The following is a 20,301-nucleotide window of genomic DNA, read 5'->3' on the forward strand; positions in this document are numbered from 1 at the left end:
AGGTGGTCTCGCAGATACCCCAGCCCTAAGCCATGGAGCGCTTTAAAGGTGGTCACCAACACCTTGAAGCGCACCCAGAAGACCACAGGAAGCCAGTGCAGCTCGCACAGGAGAGGTGTCATATGTGAGCGCCCTGTCGCTCCTTTATTGAAACTGTTGTGTAAAACTTTATATATGAAGCATACTTATCTCTCTATTTCTCTAGCATCTTTCCTGTTCTGTTTAATTAAAGGTCAAAAGATTTTTTAAATCACATTTCAAACTAACTTGGTCTTATCCAGTTTGACCTGGTTGCAACCTGCTTATTTCTTCATTTTGAAATGAATCCCGAGTAACTTGTACAGACTTAATATGGAAAAATCAGATGATCTTCTTAAACTCTTTACTCATTTCTCTTGATTTCCAGTTCCCCAGATTCATCATTTGCATTCGTAAAATGTAAATTGTGCAGATATTTCTCAACAGTATTGATGTAAATTCCTGGAGAGAAAGAAAAGCAGGGTCAACATGCAGGGCAGAATCTACTCTGCTGCCTCAAATCATCCTTTTAAATGGAGTTAATAAGGGACTCATGTCACCACACCATTTATCAAGCATATTTGTAAGGTAAATTGCCCAGAAATCTGGGTTCTCAGCAGTGGTGGATTGCTCCCCCAATAATGGAGAGAATTCTGGAGAATCAGAATACAGGAAGGAGGGACAGTCCAGTTTTTAAGGTTCTAATTACCAGAGCAAGCATGTTGTAAACTGATGAGCATTCATTATGCCACTGATTTTGTGGGAAATGCCCTCATGCTGCATATTTTATATACTTCCTAGACTGATGTTCACTATTGGCTCTAAAATATTCTAATGGTTTTCTTCAAGTGTTCTTCCATCTGAGATGAGTTGTGTATTAGGAAATGGTGTAAAAATGGAAATTGTGAATGTCATTTTTTTTTTTACTGGATATCTATGCATTCATTATGATTAGCCTTTTCATGCAATGCAGCGAAAATAAAATAGCTGAACAAAATATATCCACTTCATTGTAATGGTAGTGAGATTGAAGCTCCAGACATATTTTTATATATGTCACAAATTACAAAAAGCAAAGCAAAGCAAAGCAAAACAAACCCAAAAAACCCGGAGAGTTTATATTGCAGTCAGGGCCACCATTTTTTTTTTTTAAATTACAACCTCAGTATCTCTGCAAAAAATAAAATAAAAAAAAAAGTTCAAGTATTGAGGCTTAGAAGAAGTAGTGCTTTCATAGAAAATAAATCTGAAACCATTGTCATATTCAGTATTTCATATGCACTAGGCTTTATAATTCAGATTATGCAAATAATGTATAGTAGAAGCAGCTTTTATTGCTCTCTAATAATTGCATTCAGTCACAATTTTTTCATGTCGTTATCCCCTATTTTGAATAAGGTTTCATTCTACACGTTATTGTCTCCAGAAAAGCATAGCAAGTAATGAAGAACGCTAATAGAATATATTTTTATCCCAGAAAATAAAAGTACCATTTCGGTAATTTGTGTGTGTATTTGTGTTTAAATTATCTCACTGTACAGCCACCAAGGCTGCAGTTTTTCCAGTGACTGCATTTCTATATCACACTTATCATACACGTCTTTGAAATATTTTTATGGTGCAATATACATCTTTACTTGGAGTTTATTCATTTGGAACTAACTGAAATATTTTTGGAGTGAGTCACTTCTATATTACCTTAACTGGCAACGTGATAGTCATTGGAAAAATAGATGGCAGCTTCTGCACTGGGATTTTCTAATTCACTTCCCAGTTGTGAAGGTGATCCAGCAATTGGATCAACAATCTTGTGTGCAGCCACAACATTCATCGGTTACATGCTGACAACAGCCACCAGCTTAAATGCATCTAAAATATGCAGCTTTGTTCAATAGTTATGAAATTGGATAACAAGCAATCCGTATGTCTCTAGTCAACTAGCACAAAGAACAAATATAAGACATCAGCCAAGTCAGGTTCCACACAGAATTAAATTCGAAAACTGGATGCTGTTAAAAATATTTAACACCTTGGGCTTTCTAAATCAATGTTGAATTTAAAGGCTGGGAAAACTCTTCTTTCAAAACAGGCTTTTTTTTTGTTAGCGTGTTAAATTAGGTATTTTGAAAACATGTGTACCACACAGACTCTAAATTTAACACTGTATTACAAGGTATTTAAAGGCAGCGCTACTATATACATTAAGGACAGAAACTAAATAGAATGCCCCTTTCCTTTTTCTTGCGTACAAGTTGTATTCTACTGATGTTTCTTTCTTCAAAAGCATTGCCTCCTTTGCTTTAGGACTGTCACTAGGTTAGAATCTTCAAATGCAGTTCTGGATAAATAAAAGCTGTATTTTTTTTCCCCTTATCATTCTTTCAGAATAGCTATGGCTTGGGTCGTTAAATGCTTTGGAAGTCTCATTGAAGAGTACTCAGTAGTACTAGTCTAGTACAGGAGTATCAAACTCACGCTGTCATGGCCTCACGTGACGTATCATGACTTTCCCCCCTTTCACTAAACTGGGCGTGGGCGTGGTCAGTGTGTGACACATTCAGCCTGTGGGCTGCGAGTTTGACAGCCCTGGTCTACTACATAAAGATATGTTTACAACTATAAGCCTTTTAAAAAAAATATTCAAAGCACACTGACAACTTCTTAATCACTTTTCAGTCTTTAGGCTAAGATCAAGTGTGTGGGTAGTATCTTAGTCATGGCATGGAGGCTGACAATCCACAAATAGAGTTTACCTACAAATCAGCCTCTGGCATAAAGTAAAAAGAAAGCAGCAATCAGGAGTGAAAGTTCTGAGTATTATTTCTAGGCGCAAATTAACTGTTCAAGAGGCTGTAGCTGAAAGCCTCTGAATCACTCCGCGATACAGATTTGTCATGTCAGAAAAAAAAAGGTATATTATACTATATATAATTTAGTATAGCATATTTATTTGGGTGGAATCTGATATACAGATTCCCAAGAAAATTAGTGATAAATAGACAAATCACTAGTGGGTTTTGATATAAGAATTTCTGCTGGAGTCATTTGGGTAATTTCAAGGAGCATTAGGGAGATCTCAAGTTAAAAATCAGATAGTCAAGATAGTAATAGAATATCTGCTTCAGTAAGTATAGTTTGAGACAGGAATAGTGGCATCTTCTTATACATATAGGCAACTTCTATTAAAGTTTGAAATATTGAGAAAAGATAACATTTCCTTCAATTCATGCTCAAAATCGAGTGTTTACAGATCTCCATGTACTTTTCTTTGTAATAAAATGGAGGGCAGACTTGATAGGATATTGATTTTCTTTTGACTTTCTAGTGTACTGGAAGTTCTCACCTACTGACCGCAATTGGGATTCACAACGCCCATCACTGCAGTGAAGTCACAAAATGTCACATAACTGCATTTGATTTATTTCCCACCACATTGTAAAGCCATCACAGATCACCTGCCCCAGCCAATCTCCCTATTAAAGGAGTGGGGAAAGCATCCAGGGATCTATGCAATAATCACTCATGTTGTAAGATGTCAGCATAACTGTTGGGTTGAGAAATATTATCTGGTATTTTCTTATCATTAGTGTTGCATAAATTGAAAGTAATGAATATGATTGATTCAATCCAAAATGGACTGTAGATTGCTTGCCAAACCCAGGTAAGTTAGAATAAAAGAACTAGGCTCAATAACTCGGATGGTCAATACTATTTCTGCCGATAAGGAACTGATACAAAGCAGATTGATGCCTTTTATTTTTTTGTAGACCTTGTCATCCATTCGAATTGTGAACCACTGCAAGTCTTCTGTGCAACTATAGCCTCATATGATAACCTAGGGGATCTGAGCCAAGTATATCCGTACAGTCCAAAGACTTTGCCCTGAGACCGCCTGTGGAATCTACCTAGGGTTTTGCTTTGGTTGATTGCTTCTTATAAACAACTTAGGGTTCAGAAAAGAACTCATTTGAAGCTTCTCACTCATTCTGGAGAGGATGGGGAAACAAAAATATTAACTCCTTCCAAAGGATTTATCAAACAGGCATAATTTGTCAACGTACCACGATGGATACTTACAGATTCATAATGATTCTTAACAGGTCTGTTGAGAGCATAACTCAAGATCAAATAAACATGTTACCAATATTCATGTGTGTTCCCAAAGTTTTATTTCTTTACATTTAGTTTCAATAAAACAGAGAATAAAATCTACATTTGTATTAACAGATCTACAGAAGTGTTAATTTACTCCCTTCTACAACTTCAAGTAAATGAGTGTACAGTACTATTTAAAAAAATATATTTACAGCAAAAAACAACAAACCTTTCATTTCATTTCAAACTGAGCCACTCAGGACCTGTAACTGTATTTCATTTTTTGACCTCCCAAGATAATTTTTGCAGCACTCGAAAATTATGTGTGCATTCAAATTACCGTTCCTTACTACTGAACCTTCAGCAATTTAGAAATGTTAGGAAGCAAAGTTTAATAGTATAGACACTGCTCCTTGGCAAATATAAACAGAACAATTAAGTAATTCAAAGCTAGTTTCTGAAACCAAGTGTAAACAAACAATGACACCTGGCTAGAAAAACACATAATTTTTTCAGATGATCCAATTTAGAGGATGTTGTCTTGTGAAAATGTTATGCTGAAAAACCTTATTGATTTGGCTGCAAGGATAGCGACAATGAATACATTTTTTTTTACGGAGAAGGAAATAAAACAATCGCTACCCCCTTAAAGTACATAACCAAAATTTGAAATGATGTGCTCATCTTCTTGATCTACGTGCTTGGTACTCCAATATTCCTCATGTCTCTTAATAGAATTGGTCGGTAGATTTGAGCCAAGCTTTCCATGTACTCAACGTAATTATTCACCTGAAATCCATGGAGTGCTTCTTCCTGCACAATGTACAGAAGAAAAGTATTATCAGAAGAAGGAAAAACAAAACCGCAGAATGTGCTAATATGTTAAGGAATTCTATTTTTCAAAACTAGCTAATTTTATTTTTTCCTATTAATATTTACTTGGGGTACTTTGGGGAATTTAACATGCTAAATGTACATTATGTCAACAGAGAAAGCTAGACCTTTCAGTCCTATAGAAGAGAGAGAGAGAGAGAGAGAGGGAGGGAGGGAGGGAGGGAGGGAGGGAGGGAACTTCCAATAAGGAACAAATAAGGATTCAAATCAGTAGTATAATAGATAAAACGTAGAATCAGTGGTATAATGGGTAATAGCAATAGCACTTAGATTTATATACCATTTCATTGTGCTTTACAGCCCTCTCTAAGCGGTTTACAGAGTCAGCATATTGTCCCCAACAATCTGGATCCTCATTTTACCAACCTCGGAAGGATGGAAGGCTGAGTCAACCTTGAGCAGGATTATTTTCCTTTCTGAAAGTTTTTGTTCCCTAAAATCATAAAGCAATTAATATTCCTGTTATCTGACAGGTTTGCAGTCCCTTGCTTCAATAAGGCATGGGAAATCTGTATGCAAAACCAAGGTACAATGGAAGTCACCAACAAGATACAGATGTTCTTTTGTTACAATGCTCATCTGAATTCCATTAAAATAGAAGATGGCTGAGTGGCTTAAGATAGGAATAGACAAGCTCATTTGCAACCAATTCTTATCCAGAGCTAGAGTCTAGAGGTAATTAAATAGCCATTTTAATGATGCATTGGTTTGCTTTCATATTGTTAGCATTGTTTATTTTAATACAAATATTATATTCTTAAGAGTGTAATCCCTAACCAGTTAAATCCAGAGTGATTTAATTAAGCCTCAGCTGGAATCAGTATGTTGTGGATTTGACTCATCAACCCTACCAAGTCAATTAAATCAGGATTCTATGCTTTTTCTTCAAATATTTTTCTTTTATAGACTATAAAAAGTGCTCTTCCCAATTGTGTTCCGTACGTTTTAATGAGAGCTTTACAAGTTTTGACCTATAATTTGGACTCTGTATCTTAAGAACTATGAAATCTTGACAGCTTGTCATCAGATGTTAACATAAGGAGAGTTGCTCTGGTATATTGTCACCTACTACACGATGAGAACTAAAATTCTGCCACTGTATTTTAAAATTAATGTCAAAGATACCAAATTAATGGAATACTTGGGCATTCATATGAGAAGGCTGTTATAGATAGACAGAGGCTTAATAATATGCTTTAACAATTAATTTGATTTTTCTTATTTTAAAAATATTACTCTGCCTGGGCCATCAAATTGGGCTAATCACAAACGTCAAAAGTCATTTCTTTTTCATACAACAAAAGTCAAGCTTTGAATTTTAGTTTTATATTCAATTAAAAGATAATAAAAGATAAAAGACAAATATGAATCCCACATTAGGAAACTGGGAGAGAGTAGAGTAGAGTAGAGTAGAGTAGAGTAGAGTAGAGTAGAGTAGAGTAGAGTAGAGTAGAGTAGGGTGGAGTGGAGTAGAATAGGGGAGGGGAGGGGAGGAGGGGAGGAGAGGAGTGGAGAGGAGAGGAGAGGAGAGGAGAGGAGAGGAGAGAGATTAGGGAAAAATATACTATCCAAATTAACAATCATAAAATGACATATTCACTCCTCCTCTAGAACAGGTCAGCACTAAAGTAGAATTCTTCAACAAGCTCTTGGTAAGATATTAGTCCTACAAATTAGTATTTCCTTTCTTGAACTAATATAGACACATCAGAATTAGCTACGGAACCAGAAATCTCTGTTCAACCCAGATCATCTTATGACAATACATGATCTTAAGAAAAGGCCTTAGGTAAGGGAATTCCTCTTGGCTGGTTTACTATTTCTAATATGATCAAAATGCCTGACCAGATTTTTTTTCAAGGTGTTCCATCAGCTGCTTTGAACATTCTTAACCAGATGCACACATTTCCATGAAATCATCTCATTAACAGCCTTTATTCCAGTTTCAAATACCTTTGATTGTAACATGAAAAAAAAAATCTGAAAGCCAATTCTCTTACAAACAGGTTTATACAAAACTGTCCAATCTATTTCAGGGCCACAAACCACTTCCTGTTCAATGAAATTATTTTCTATAGATGCATGAATTTATGGAAAAATAGGAAAATCAGCTGGGTTCTTAGATCAGTGCATTCCAGGAAGAGGGTGGGGGGTGGGGAATGCATTCCAGGATGGACCATGTAATTTGTATGAGAGAAATCATCCCTCCCCCACCTAATGTTTTTTCTATATATTACGTTCATCTGTACAAATGACATTCTTGATAAAGTTACTGAACAAAGGGTAAAATCACCCTAAAGCAATGCTCAGTATTGAAACCAATGTCTTGGCAACCCCATGGAAGGTGTTTGCTGTTGTCTTAGACTATGAGTACTAACCAAGTGTCCAACTCTATCTAGTTTATAGACCTACTGGTTAGCCACAATCATCAAACTGAAATGCTGAATAGGGATCTTGATATTTCTCCATAAGTCCATGCATATGTTTGTATGTATATAGACACATACCATATACTCAGTATAAATACAAACACAACCTTCCATTTTTTTTAAAAAAATCTTTTTAATCTCTATTTTTTCCAATTTTTCTTTTTAACCCAGTAATTTTTTAAAAAAGTTTTTGACCTGTGATTTTGTTTCTTCAATAAACAGTCCAACACCCCCACCCCCAATACCCACAAACAGATGTACAAACTGTTGAACTCTTTACAAAAAAAAGATAACAAAAATTCTATCAGTTATGTAGAGTAATGTACCACATCCTTTCTTTGCATAGTTGATGCACAGTCTAAATGCATTAGGAATATTAAAAGTTATCTTGCTGGATCATAATTTCAAAGACCTATTTAAACCCATGTTTTATTTCTAGTGGAGTCAGCCAAAATTCCACAAGGAGATAATTGATTCAATGTCTCTCAAAGTCACAATGTTTGGCTTTTGGATCTATAGCTCATTCCTGGTAGAATAAACTAACAGGAATCTGTGCCACGTGATATAGATATCTGATACACTTTTTGCTGCAAAACACTAATATGTTTCTTTTTGTCAATAGAGAAGCATATAAGTAAAAATTAACCGGCTGAAAATTACCGTTATAAAACATTTGCTTTTGATGTCTCCGAATGACTAATTTCAAAGTCTTGTAAACCATCAAAAGGGAATTGCGCATCCTGTTTTTCACAGGCCTTTTGAAGTCCCCCTCTGGCCTGATTGCCAAAGACAGCAACCAAACAATAGCTTCCCAGTTTAAAGGAAGAAAAAACAAAAACATTTGTAGGATGTTAATCCAGATAGTATTTTAAAAAGCGCTTTCCCTAATCTATTGAGCAAACCCCAGAAGAAAAAAAATGGTAACATCAACTCAGCCATTTTCCACCACAGACCCTTCCCAAACATGTATAGATACTAACCCCCCAAAAGATTGTCCAGTCCTACAAAAAGATAAGGAAGTGATTACTTTAAGAAAAACTTGAAGGTCCTGAGCCTGGGTATGTTGAAGGATTTCTTGTTGTAGATGTTTGAACACAGATATGCACATATATATCTGGTAATCTGGGCCAAGGAAAATACAAATGGCAATATAATGACAAATCTCTCTCCAGTCCATATAATTCCAGAAGCACTGTGTGAGCCACTGCTGACAGATCTAGAACAACAATAATTTTAAAAAAATCATCATCATCTTCATCATATTTTATGATAGTACAACATTTCTGACCAATTCAGTAATCTACTATTCATTTAAGTCTTATTTAAACATTCCATATGTGGATCATTCTAATCTAATCCAATTCTAGTGACAAAGTATTTTTACTCTTTTCTAGTCAAAAATAGGTTCTTTCCAAAAGAAATAGTTTACCACTACTGGCCATATCACTACTGACAGTAATTTGTTTAAATACAACCTTTCCTCACTCTCTGTTGTAGGCTGCCCTCCATTTTCCTGGAGGTGAGAGAGAGAACAAGGCATCAGGAATTCATGTTCCTTTATTGATTAAAACAGTGGAGAAAATTGGAGAAGGAAGTATTAATTATATTCACCTTGAGTTACTTTTAAAGTAATAAAAGCAGGATAAAAAATGAAGAAATAATGAAGAAATAAAATCTCTCTCTCTCTCACCCAGAAAACCCTTAGTAATGACTGAAGGGAGGGACCAAGTAGGTCCTAAGAGGAAGTTTTGAAGGAAGGTTAAATGAGAAAGCCCTGTAAAGGCTCAGGTAGGATCTATGTTGTCCCATTACATTTAGGAGAAGGCACAGCTCCCTATAATAGCCATCCTATAATGTTCAGAGGTAGGAGGCACATCTTCTGTGATTTGCATTTATTGTTGTCCACCCAGAATCCTATGCCATTGAGCAGGCTTACATCTGGGCTTGGGCATTTGCATCATAATTTTCAGCATCCTTCCCATCTGTCAAAAATAGGCCTTAAGTAGGTCTCCACCTTAGCGTAAAAACCAGTTACTATCCCTTTAAAGCATAGCTAGAACAAAAAACCTTCTACATTACACCAACATTATTTGTTTGGAATCTTTATAGTAGCATTTGTATTAGTTTAATATGTGTTTCAATGAAGAAGAGTTCTATACTTTTTCAATAAATCTGACAAACACCTGCTTATAAAATGATTTAAAAAGAAAAAAAATTGTTTTCTTCCATATTTAAACTCTAGCACATTTCCTTTAACTATTACTGTTTGGTTAATCTGCCCTACGTATTCACACCCAAAAGTAGTACTTTAATTTGACTGCAGAAAGAAACTTTCAGATAAATTTTGAGTTAATTTAAGAGTGGTTTACCAAAAAGGGAAAGAAAGAAAAAGACCCCATATGAATAAACAACACTGTGACAAATATATTTGTTGTCAAGGAACCTAATGATACAATTCAATTTTAGGCAACAATTAATTTCCCTGATAACTTTAATCATGCATACTTACATCTCAGTGTAACTAATTATTCTGTATATAAATAGCATAGTGAGTTCATAAGATATATTCTGTAGGACATTAGGGCTGAGGTGGGCATAGACCAGGATATGGATATATCAGAAGGATGCAGAGAAAGGGAGACTCAAACAGAATGCCGATGAATTCTGCCTGCTGCTTTGTAAAAGCAAAACATTACAAAGAAAAGCCAGCTATGATACATATTTAATTTTCAAGCAAGCAAAAGAATGCTATTTCGGAGGCTCACAGTTGGATTTCCCTGCTGATTACTCACCAGAAATAAGTTTAATTTATACTGTGAGTTGTGCCCACTGATGTATATTTAAGAATTTGACGAATTATTGTATAACTGTTCTTTTCTTTAAAATTTCCAGCTCAGGTTCTCCTACAACCCCAGGCATGAAGTGATTTCAGCTCCTCAACTGAAACTTAATTTACTTGAAAGTAAGCTCTTTTGACAGTTCTGAGAAAGGAATGGTGAAATGATGACGGTCCGCTAAAAGTGTAGCTGATACAAGTGCAACTGAACGAAGAACCACAGAGACTGGCTCTTTGTAATTCTTCTCCAGACAAGGAGAGGATTTGAGATTGCCCACAAGTGCTCCAGACAGTTGCTTCTTGTGAGGAGAATAGCAGTCTCCCAGCATTTAAACCCATAGGAGACTGCTATTCTCCTCACAAGGAGTAACTGTATGGAGCACTTGTGGGCAATTTCAAATCCTGTCATTTCTGAAAATGACAGGAATAGGAAGTATCAGAACCCAGTATCCTTTTGAAAGTACTGACTATGGTTTGAGTACTTCCTACTCCTGTCATTTTCAGAAATAGCTCGTGAATTGTTTTTCAAGTAGTAGGAACTTTTGGATCAACATATTTTATAGCCGTGTGGCGCAGTATTGCAGGCTAATTCTGCCCATAGCCAGGAGTTCGGTTTTGACTGGCTCAAGGTTGTCTCAGCCTTCGATCCTTCCATGGTCAGTAAAATGAGGACCCAGATTGGTGAGGGCAATATGATGACATTATAAACCGCTCAGAGAATACTGTAAGGCACTCTGGGGCGGTATATAAGTCTAAGTGCTATTTCTACAGCAATGGATGAGTTTTTTTCTACCTTAATAAAAGAAGTTTAGCTACAAGTTTAAGGACTTAATTCTTTTCACTCTTTGAATAAATAAAAAATTTCATTTTGGAAAAATTCCAAATGGACTAAGACTCCAGATGGATTTGAAATAAGATTTTGGAATTAATTATAAAAATTATTTTTGTGAAAAAATGTTTTTGTCTTGAATACTTTAAAAATAACGTGATAGAATGGGATTTTTCCACTAGACAGAATTAGAAACTAAAGATTACAATGAAAGGAGAAGACTTACTAATTCAGAAGGAAGCAAACTATTTTAACATTGGACAAATTGAAGGTTATTTTTGAAAATGGATTGAGAAGTTGCCTCTATAGATGGTCTGTATTTAAAAGAAGCTATGGAAGAAGAACAAATTTTATCTGATTAGATTGAGCCTGATCTAAAAATGTATTTAAAAATGACAGGCTACAAGAATCATACAGCAAAAGATGCTACAATGGATATACAAAAGAAATTAGTTGATGCTTTCATATGTAAAATGTCTATACAAGTAATACACTAAAAGAGTAACCTGGGTAATTTTGGATTTACAAAAGAGGCTTGTTAAGGCTTTGAAGAATTTTGTGAAAAGGGACAAAGAAAAAATGAAAAGAAATCAAATTCTAGGACATTATTTGAAGAGACTAAACAATCAAGATTGTTAAAAGAAGAAATATGAAGTCAGTTTATTTGATCAAGGCTAAAATATTTTTTTTAGTAATTCTGAATGTGGACATTTTATGATTAGGACTGAAATGAGGTTTTAAGGTTTTGTTTATAGGTAAGAGATCGAATAAGGGAAGAATTTGATGTATCTTATACATGTTTTTGTCATTTCTTTATATGTTTGTTTTTTGTATTTACTATATTCTTATACTTTCTTTTCAATTTTTTTCTGCATCTTCTACTTTTTATTTTTTTTTTAGTTTGTATTAGTTTTTTATCATTGCAAATGTAATTTTTAATAAAATTACTATTAAAAAACAGTAAGCTCCCTTGAACTCAGTAAAAGTAGACATTATAGGATCACATTACTGAAAGCTGTAACCAAATCACTTTGGTTACAGTTAAGCAATAGTCTTTTTCACTGGTACATCCAAGACAATCCCTTAGGCTATTTTTTGTTATTACCTGTGATGATGTAAATCCAGACATATGGAAAGCAGAAAAAACAAGTGGCAACTCAGCTTTCAGCAACATCTCAACATAGTGAGCACTGCAGAAGTAGACTGGATGGATGCCAGATGCTGCTGTGTCTACAGGCAGATGTATCTAACAATTGGAAAACACACACACAAAATGGTTTCTTATTACACAGCAATTGGAGCAGCTTGTTACTATTACTCATAGATTGGCTCAGTTCTTGGAGAATTCAAAAGGAATAATCTGGGTTCGAAAAAAACTAGAAACCTCCACCATAATACCTGAACAAATGTTAGCAACATTTTCTAGCTTTTAATTATTATTGATACTAGTTTATGAGCATTCTTTCCTTCATTTGATTTTCAATTTACTTGGCAGTAAAGGAATACTTTCATTTACTGCAGAGGTAGTTAAGAGGTTGCAAATGAATATGCAAAACTACCACAAAACCCTCTATTGCCAGAGGGGGGAAAAAAGAGAGTCGTTTTGAATGAGCTTTTTGGCAGGGAAAAGGTAAGCTCTCCATGCTGTTTTCTACTCCAAATTCAGATAAGCAAAGGCATTAGGACCGTCTTGCATATTATATGCAATTAAGAACTGAAGCCATTATAATGTGTCAGAAAAATAAATTGAAACAAAGATGCGCATATATCAACTCGTAACTTAATTTTCTTTTCTGATCCCCTGTGTAGTCGCCTGAAAATCCCAGAGCATGAGTTATCAGACATGGAGAATTAGATGGAGGGAACAGCAGGAATACATCTCTTCTTCTTCCCCCACCTTGTAGAAAGGAAACTAAGAAGCCCATTTCTATCCCTTCTCAGGCCCAGACAAGGCCATTTTACTGGCCATCAGCAAATGAATGCTCATTCCAAGATGTGTGTCCCTGAATTCTTTACAAAGTTATGCATGATACCGCAGCACCATTTTTACTTGTACACTTTCATATATTTCTATCACTAAGTGATGCGGTGCAGAAATGCTTAGCGATAACGGATCCCTGCAATCCCCATTGCCATCATTAAGTGTGGGTCGTTAAGCAAGCAATTCCTTGCAACTGGCAGGAAGCTGCAATTCCCAGGCATCTTGCAAACAGGCCAGCAGAAGGTAATTGGTAGCTGCCAAGAATAATATAAGGTAAAGGTTCCCCTCGCACATATGTTCTACTTGTTCCCGACTCTAGGGGGCGGTGCTCATCTCCGCTTCAAAGCCGAAGAGCCAGCGCTGTCTGAAGACATCTCCGTGGTCATGTGGCCAGCATGACTAAACACCAAAGGCGTACGGAACGCTATTACCTTCCCACCAAAGGTGGTCCCTATTTTTCTACTTGCATTTTTTACATTTTGAACTGCTAGGTTGGCAGAAGCTGGGACAAGTAACGGGAGCTCACCCCGTTACACGGCACTAGGGATTCGAACCGCTGATCTGCTGACCTTTTGATTGACAAGCTTAGCGTCTTACCCACTAAGCCACCACGTCCCTTAAGAAGAATACAGATTTGCTTAAAAGCCATGATGTGGAGGAAGATTTTATATTGCTACCCACCCATCCATACAAGATGGCCATTTTAAACATTCAGCTACTTACAAGAGACAACTGGACAACTTGGATAAGAAGCAAACCATCTTCAAAGAAAAAACAGGAAGTCCAGTTGCCTCTTGAAAAAGCACTTTTGGGACAACTATGACATGGATGACTGAGAATCTCCATAGACATTCAGCTCTTAAAGTTACTTTGAGTTAAAGGGATAGGGAGAGAAGTAGGTACCATCTGTTCTATTTTCATCTCTAGGATTTAACCCAGAAATCAACTGAGGGCAGGGCTGATCCAAGGCAAGCAGACATAATGAGATCCGCTTTTAAAGCAAAGAAAGGCATAACAGTAATGCAGTTATGGATATCCCATCTTACAACTCATTTTAACATTAGATTTTATTTTTTATTTTAACTTTAACAGAAGCAAAGTATTGAATACCTACAGGAAACCATAGCAGATGTTTAAATGTGGCAAAACACTAACACTAGAATTTTCTTAATGCCAAAGAAGCCTTGGATTAAAACCAGTGATGAAATTCAATTTTTTTTAAACTTCCGGTTCTTTGGGCGTGGCTTGGTGAGCGTGGTGTGGCTTGGTGGGCATGGTAGGGGAAGGATACTGCAAAATCTCCATTCCCACCTCACTCCAGGGGAAGGATACTGCAAAATCCCCATTCTCTCCCCACTCCTGGGGGAAGGATATTGCAAAATCTGCATTCCCACTCACTCTGGGGTCAGCCAGAGGTGGTATTTGCTGGTTCTCTGAACTACTCAAAATTTCCACTACCGGTTCTCCAGAACATCTCAGAACCTATGGATTTCACCCCTGATTTGAACCATGCTTTTCTAAAATACTAAGGCATCACAATGGGAAAGAACACTGGGTAGAGCAAGTTTACTATATAGTAGGACGTTTCTAGAAGACCTGCCATTAAGAAGAAGATGTGTTATGTGTTTTGAAGATGCGTTATGTGTTTTGGGGTAGGGGAAATCTTTATTTGTTTCTCGTAGAAGGCAAGGTCTCTAGATTTCTTCCTTCCATTTTGCATTCAGAATATGTTAAAATTTAAGGATTTTGAAGAAAATCCTTAATTTTCCAAATTGGGGCAAAGTACATGATAAAATTTGAAACTTCATGTATTTTGTTTAATGATACTAATTTAAAAAAATCTCACTATTTCAAATGCCAAAATGATAAGGATAAGACACTGAGTACTGATTCTGATTTTTTTCCCCCTGTCCAGCTTTTCTACTATCAAGAATACAGGTAGTCCTCGACTTTCAACAGTTCATTTAGGGACCATTCAAGGTTACAATGCCACTGAAAAAAAAGTGATTTATGACTGTTTTTCATACTTACGCCTATTGTAGCATCTCTGTGATTATATGTTTGGCAACTGACTAATATTTATGACAGTTGCGGTGTCTTGGGGTCATGTGATCATCTTTTGCAGCCTTCGGACAAGCAAAGTAAATGGGGAAGCCAGATTCATTTAACAACCGGGCTACTAATTTAACAACTAGAGTGATTCACTTAACAACTGTGGCAAGAAAGGGCGTAAAATGAGGCAAAAGTCTCTTAACAAATGTCTCATTTAGCAACATAAATTTTGGGCTCAGTTGTGGTTGTAAATTGAGGACTACCTGCAGTGTCTAGTTTTGGTTTAATAAAACAAAAACTAATAATCTAGAGAACAAAGCAATACACAGAGCAATAGTAATAAAAGGGCACTGAATAGCTCTCTCTGCCTGCACACAATTTAACACTGCTAATAAAGTGTGTCTTACTTCTCATTTTAAAATCCAATAACTACAATTGATATTGGTCTATTTTTCCCTCCTGTTAGAAAACCAAGCTGATGTCAAATCCACATTTTTTTGCATGGAGTACGTTTTTACAGATGAAATATCCAGTTAGAAACTCCTTAAGTGAGCGCCCTTTTAAAGAGGCTAAATTAATAAGCATTCACTAAAAATGCTCAAAGCAATTTGTCAAGGTTAAGTTTCTTTCGAAATCTTACAGAATTATGCAGCCTTGGTGCCCAAAGAAAGGCTGAAACAAGGAGATAGGAGAACTGGTGGAGAAATGTTAATGTCTTCTCTCGATTTCCCATCATTATTAGAAACACAGAAGATACAAACCAGTCATAGCATACGTATCCATCCTGCTGATTATCTGTAAGAATAATTAAGGAATTCCAATCTTTTTGTCTTGTCCATTGTAGACAATTAGCAAACATGACAATAGATTGATTAGAAAAAGAAAAGGCAACATGACAAAATATAGATAGTTGGCAAAAAGAAAAAGAAAAAAAAAAAGACTTTTGGAACCTGAACACCTTGGTCTGAATTTTCCAACAGCTTCATCTCACCCTAAGCAATTCTTTGGCCCTTTTTCACCTACAGATTGGGAGGCAGCCAGCAGCCAACATGGATTTCCAACCTTCTTTTTTCACTACCAATTATAGAAACAAAAAAACAAGTGGCTTCTTTCAAGTTTCAATTGTTTCCCATGGTAAATTTGAAGTTTGAACGTTTGGTGTATTTGAAATGCTTTAAGTAATGGTACCTTTGGACCTGAAACACTTGAAAAGCTTCAAGTTTTGTTCTTTCAAAAGAAACACAATGGAATAACAAGGCTGTTTTGTCCCAGACATAAAAGAAAAGAGTTTTCATTGTATCTGCCCCTACAGAGCTGAACTTGATTGCAGAACTCAGATCAAATTAGGATCACTTACATCTTATAATTATGGGGCACCCCATTCTTTCCAATAATGAATCCAAATCTGAAGCACAGGTAGATATCTATTTTTTACAGAGGAATGGGTGAAAAAAAATGTAATTCCCAAAAAGAAATGTAATTCCTTCCAACATGAATATATTTCATAAAGCCTAGGTCTGTTTTTCCATAGGGAAAATCTATGTGGTTGCAAAAAGCTGAAAATGACTTGATGGCATATAATCATATGATCAATCAAATCAAATCAATCAATCAATGTCTAGTTTTATTCATTATAAGCAACTATCGTAAAATTTTAAAAAACAAATGAATAATGATTTAGACAATTATACAGACAAAATGGGGGCGTGATGGCTCAGCGGTTAAAAATACTGAGCTTGTTGGCTGGAAAGCCAACAGCCCAGGTTCGAGACCCAACAGCCTCACAATGGGGTGAGCTCCCATTCCTTGGTCCAGCTCCTGCCCATCTAGCAGTTTGAAAGCATGCAAATGCGAGTAGATTAAGAGGTACCACTTCAGTGGGAAGGTAACAGTGTTCCATGCACCTTTGACATATAGACATATAGCCACATGACCATGAAAAATGTCTTCGCACAATGAAATGGAGATGAGCACCGCACTCTAGAGTGGAACACAACTGGACAGGGAAACCTTTAGCTTTACTGACAAAACACTTGGTGAACTCTATCTTATTACAGCAAAAGGATACGTAATGATTTCCTTAAAGGTACTTTCTGTTGTTTCAAATATTTCTCACAGTAGATTAGCACTTGATGTAGATCATTTTCTGCATTCTCCTTCAGCAGATTCAAATGTTTACCATAGCTTTAAAAGAAATAAACTGTTAAGTAGAAGCAAAATACTTTTAAATTATTTTTTAAAATGGAAGAAGTATATAATATTAATGTCAACATTTGCTGACCACAGGTAGATGTCTTAAAGAGAAGAAACAATGTGTATTATGCTTATAAACAGCCTTGACAAGATATCTTGTATTTATGCTACCAACCGTTCTAGCACATTGCCAAACAGAGAAGAGCCTAGCCCATGACTTCTTCTGGAGGGACCAGCTGCCCCATTAAACAAGTCCATTAGGCTATTTGAAGTGTTTGCCCAAAGAGATTGTAAGATGAACTGACATCTAAGTGCCTAATCTTCATTTTTAACTCCTCCTGCCTTCCCATATAATTTCTCTTGTGAGGCTTCTAAGAACTCTTAAACTATTTTGGGAGTTATTTTAGATAAAAAATAAGGTTAAAAGGCTTTAAATAAAGAGTGACTAAATAAGTAATCCTACTGCATAACCTTATCTACAATCCGAAAGACTGGACTCAGAAAACTGCTTTAGGCTCCTTATAAAAATTTCAAATAGCTAAGTTGTATGAATTTATTTTTCTGAACATGCAAATTATGGTTTCTATGATTATTGCCATATTCACAGATTAAAAAATTAAGCTTTGAGCTTTGGAGATGGTTCTAACATTTTTCTGCAATTATTTCCTATTGTTCTACCTTGCCCCTGAGAAATAACATTGTTTTCATTGTTCGTTATTTTTATAACATCTAGTGCTCGCTCTCTTAGCCTTTAATAATAGTATTAATGTTTTAAATGCAGAATGTTTTTTAATGTTGTCATTTCATGGTTTTTTATTGTATATCCATAGAGTCATGTTTTGTGACATGGGCAGCCACATAATATGATATATAAATAAGTGAATGAACAAATAAATGAAATTGCTGTCATTGCCACATTTCTTTATGACAAGATTAAAGCAATGAGGGAAGCAAAGCTGAACTGAAGATGGCTCTGCAAGAGTGGAACTGACTATGGCAGAACATGGAGATGGAGAATGGATCAGCTCCTTGGAAATTCTCTCCAGAGCAAGGAGAGGACAAGGATTGCCCACAAATGCTTCATACAGTGTCTGCGCACAATGTAATCATAAGAAGTGATCTCCAGTGGGCTTTAGAACTGTGGGCTTCAAGGGAAAGTCATTTACTGTCTCTAGGCATCCTGCTTTCTTCCTAGAGCACACTGATCTGGCTACTGAGGATAAATAGTTTGTAAATTTCTTCTACACATGTCCAGATTACTTCCAAGAAATCATTATTAAAATAGTCATATCAGCAGATACTTGGAGAAAACAGTATATTCCTAGACCATTAAGACATCCCATTTCTGGAACATACGTTTTCAAAACTTGTCTTGCTGTGCCTGTTCAATTGGCAACTTGTGGCAGCCCTCGTTCAAAGGACATGGAGGACTGTATCTGGACTAGGATGTGGAGTGTTAGTTGGTTTGGGAACAAGATATTGGAAGGGACGAGAGACAAGAGGCAGAGGTGGAGGCTGGTTGATTGAAGGTTGCGTAATAATATTTTTCCATGGTGAGAACAGGGATAAGGAAGTGGGTGGTTGAGTCTGTGAGAGAGTGGAGGGGTAGTAAGGTTGGCTTGGCACCAAAGTGCTAAGAGCTGGTCAGACACTCAAAGAAATTTTAGATAAGGAATGTTTTATCAATTTTGGGTCTCAATTTGGTAGAACTACTAAATATGAACAACCTTGTACCTCTTTTTAAGATATTACACACACACATATTATTAATATAATATAGCATAATGTACATGGAGTCTCCAAATACAGTACATTAGATCATAATACTACAATGTATTAACTCCATCTTGATTGCATTAGTACCTCTAAGTAAGACACTAGTAAGATCCCACATTAGGAATTACTTAGTGGCGATAAAAGCAGCGAAATGTAGTTATTTTGCTGCTCTTATTGCGTCATCAGATAATCGCCCGGCCGCCCTCTTTAGGGTGACCCGCTCCCTGCTCCACCAGGAAGCGCGGGAGGACCCCTTGGAGGGTAGAGCCGAGGATTTTGTTCAGTATCTGTATGACAAAATCACTCAGATTCGGGAAGATTTGGACTCCGACTGGGTAGTCTCAGGGGGAGAGACAGGGGCAGGTCTTGAGAATGTTATCTGGGATGAGTTTGATCCTGTGACCCCTGAGGACGTGGACAGGATTCTGGGTAGACTGAACGCGACCACTTGTTTATTGGACCCGTGTCCTTCCTGGTTAGTACTGGCTTCCCGGGAAGTGACACGAGGCTGGCTCCAGGGGATTATAAACGCTTCGCTGAGTGAGGGTGACTTTCCCGCCACCTTGAAAGAGGCGGTGGTGAGGCCTCTCCTCAAGAAGCCTTCCCTGGACCCGGCAATGTTGGTAAATTATCGTCCGGTCTCCAATCTTCGCTTTGTTGCGAAGGTTGTTGAGAGTGTGGTCGCGCAACAGCTCCCCCAGCACCTGGATGAAACGACGTATCTGGATCCGTTCCAGTCGGGCTTCAGGCCCGGGTACAGCACGGAAACGGCATTGGTCGCGTTGGTTGATGATCTCTGGAGGGGTCGGGACAGGGGGTGCTCCTCTGTCCTGGTCCTGTTAGATCTCTCAGCGGCTTTTGATACCATCGACCATGGTATCATGCTGCACCGGTTGGAAGAGTTGGGGGTGGGAGGCACTGTGTTGCGGTGGTTCTCCTCCTTTCTCTCTGACCGGTCGCAGTCTGTGTTGACAGGGGGACAGAGGTCGACCCCGAGGCCCCTCATATGTGGGGTGCCGCAAGGGTCGGTCCTCTCGCCTCTCCTGTTCAACATTTATGTGAAGCCGCTGGGCGAGATCATTCGTGGTTTCGGGGTGGAGTACCATCAGTACGCTGACGACACCCAGCTGTACATCTCCACCCCGGATCACCCCAACGATGCCCTTGAAGTGATGTCCCGGTGCCTGGAGGCCGTACG

At 37.1% G+C, this 20,301-nt stretch overlaps 1 protein-coding gene across 1 annotated transcript in view; it reads right to left on the minus strand.

Moving 5' to 3' along the window:
* Window positions 1-4,164: 4,164 nt before the first annotated feature.
* The window catches only part of TBC1D32 (TBC1 domain family member 32), a 99,452-nt gene continuing 83,315 nt past the window's right edge, over window positions 4,165-20,301 (minus strand). Inside the window, exons 30-34 of the mRNA XM_034418705.3 lie at window positions 17,203-17,318; window positions 15,775-15,929; window positions 12,207-12,347; window positions 8,464-8,652; window positions 4,165-4,926 (exon numbers count right to left, since the gene is read on the minus strand). Of these exons, the coding sequence (XP_034274596.2) occupies window positions 4,807-4,926; window positions 8,464-8,652; window positions 12,207-12,347; window positions 15,775-15,929; window positions 17,203-17,318 (721 nt within the window). The 3' untranslated portion in view covers window positions 4,165-4,806. The remainder of the gene's footprint in view (window positions 4,927-8,463; window positions 8,653-12,206; window positions 12,348-15,774; window positions 15,930-17,202; window positions 17,319-20,301) is intronic.

This window comes from Pantherophis guttatus, chromosome 1, assembly GCF_059756535.1.
Source record: "Pantherophis guttatus breed Tessera chromosome 1, ASM5975653v1, whole genome shotgun sequence".
In the NCBI taxonomy this organism is placed as follows: Eukaryota; Metazoa; Chordata; class Lepidosauria; order Squamata; family Colubridae; genus Pantherophis; species Pantherophis guttatus.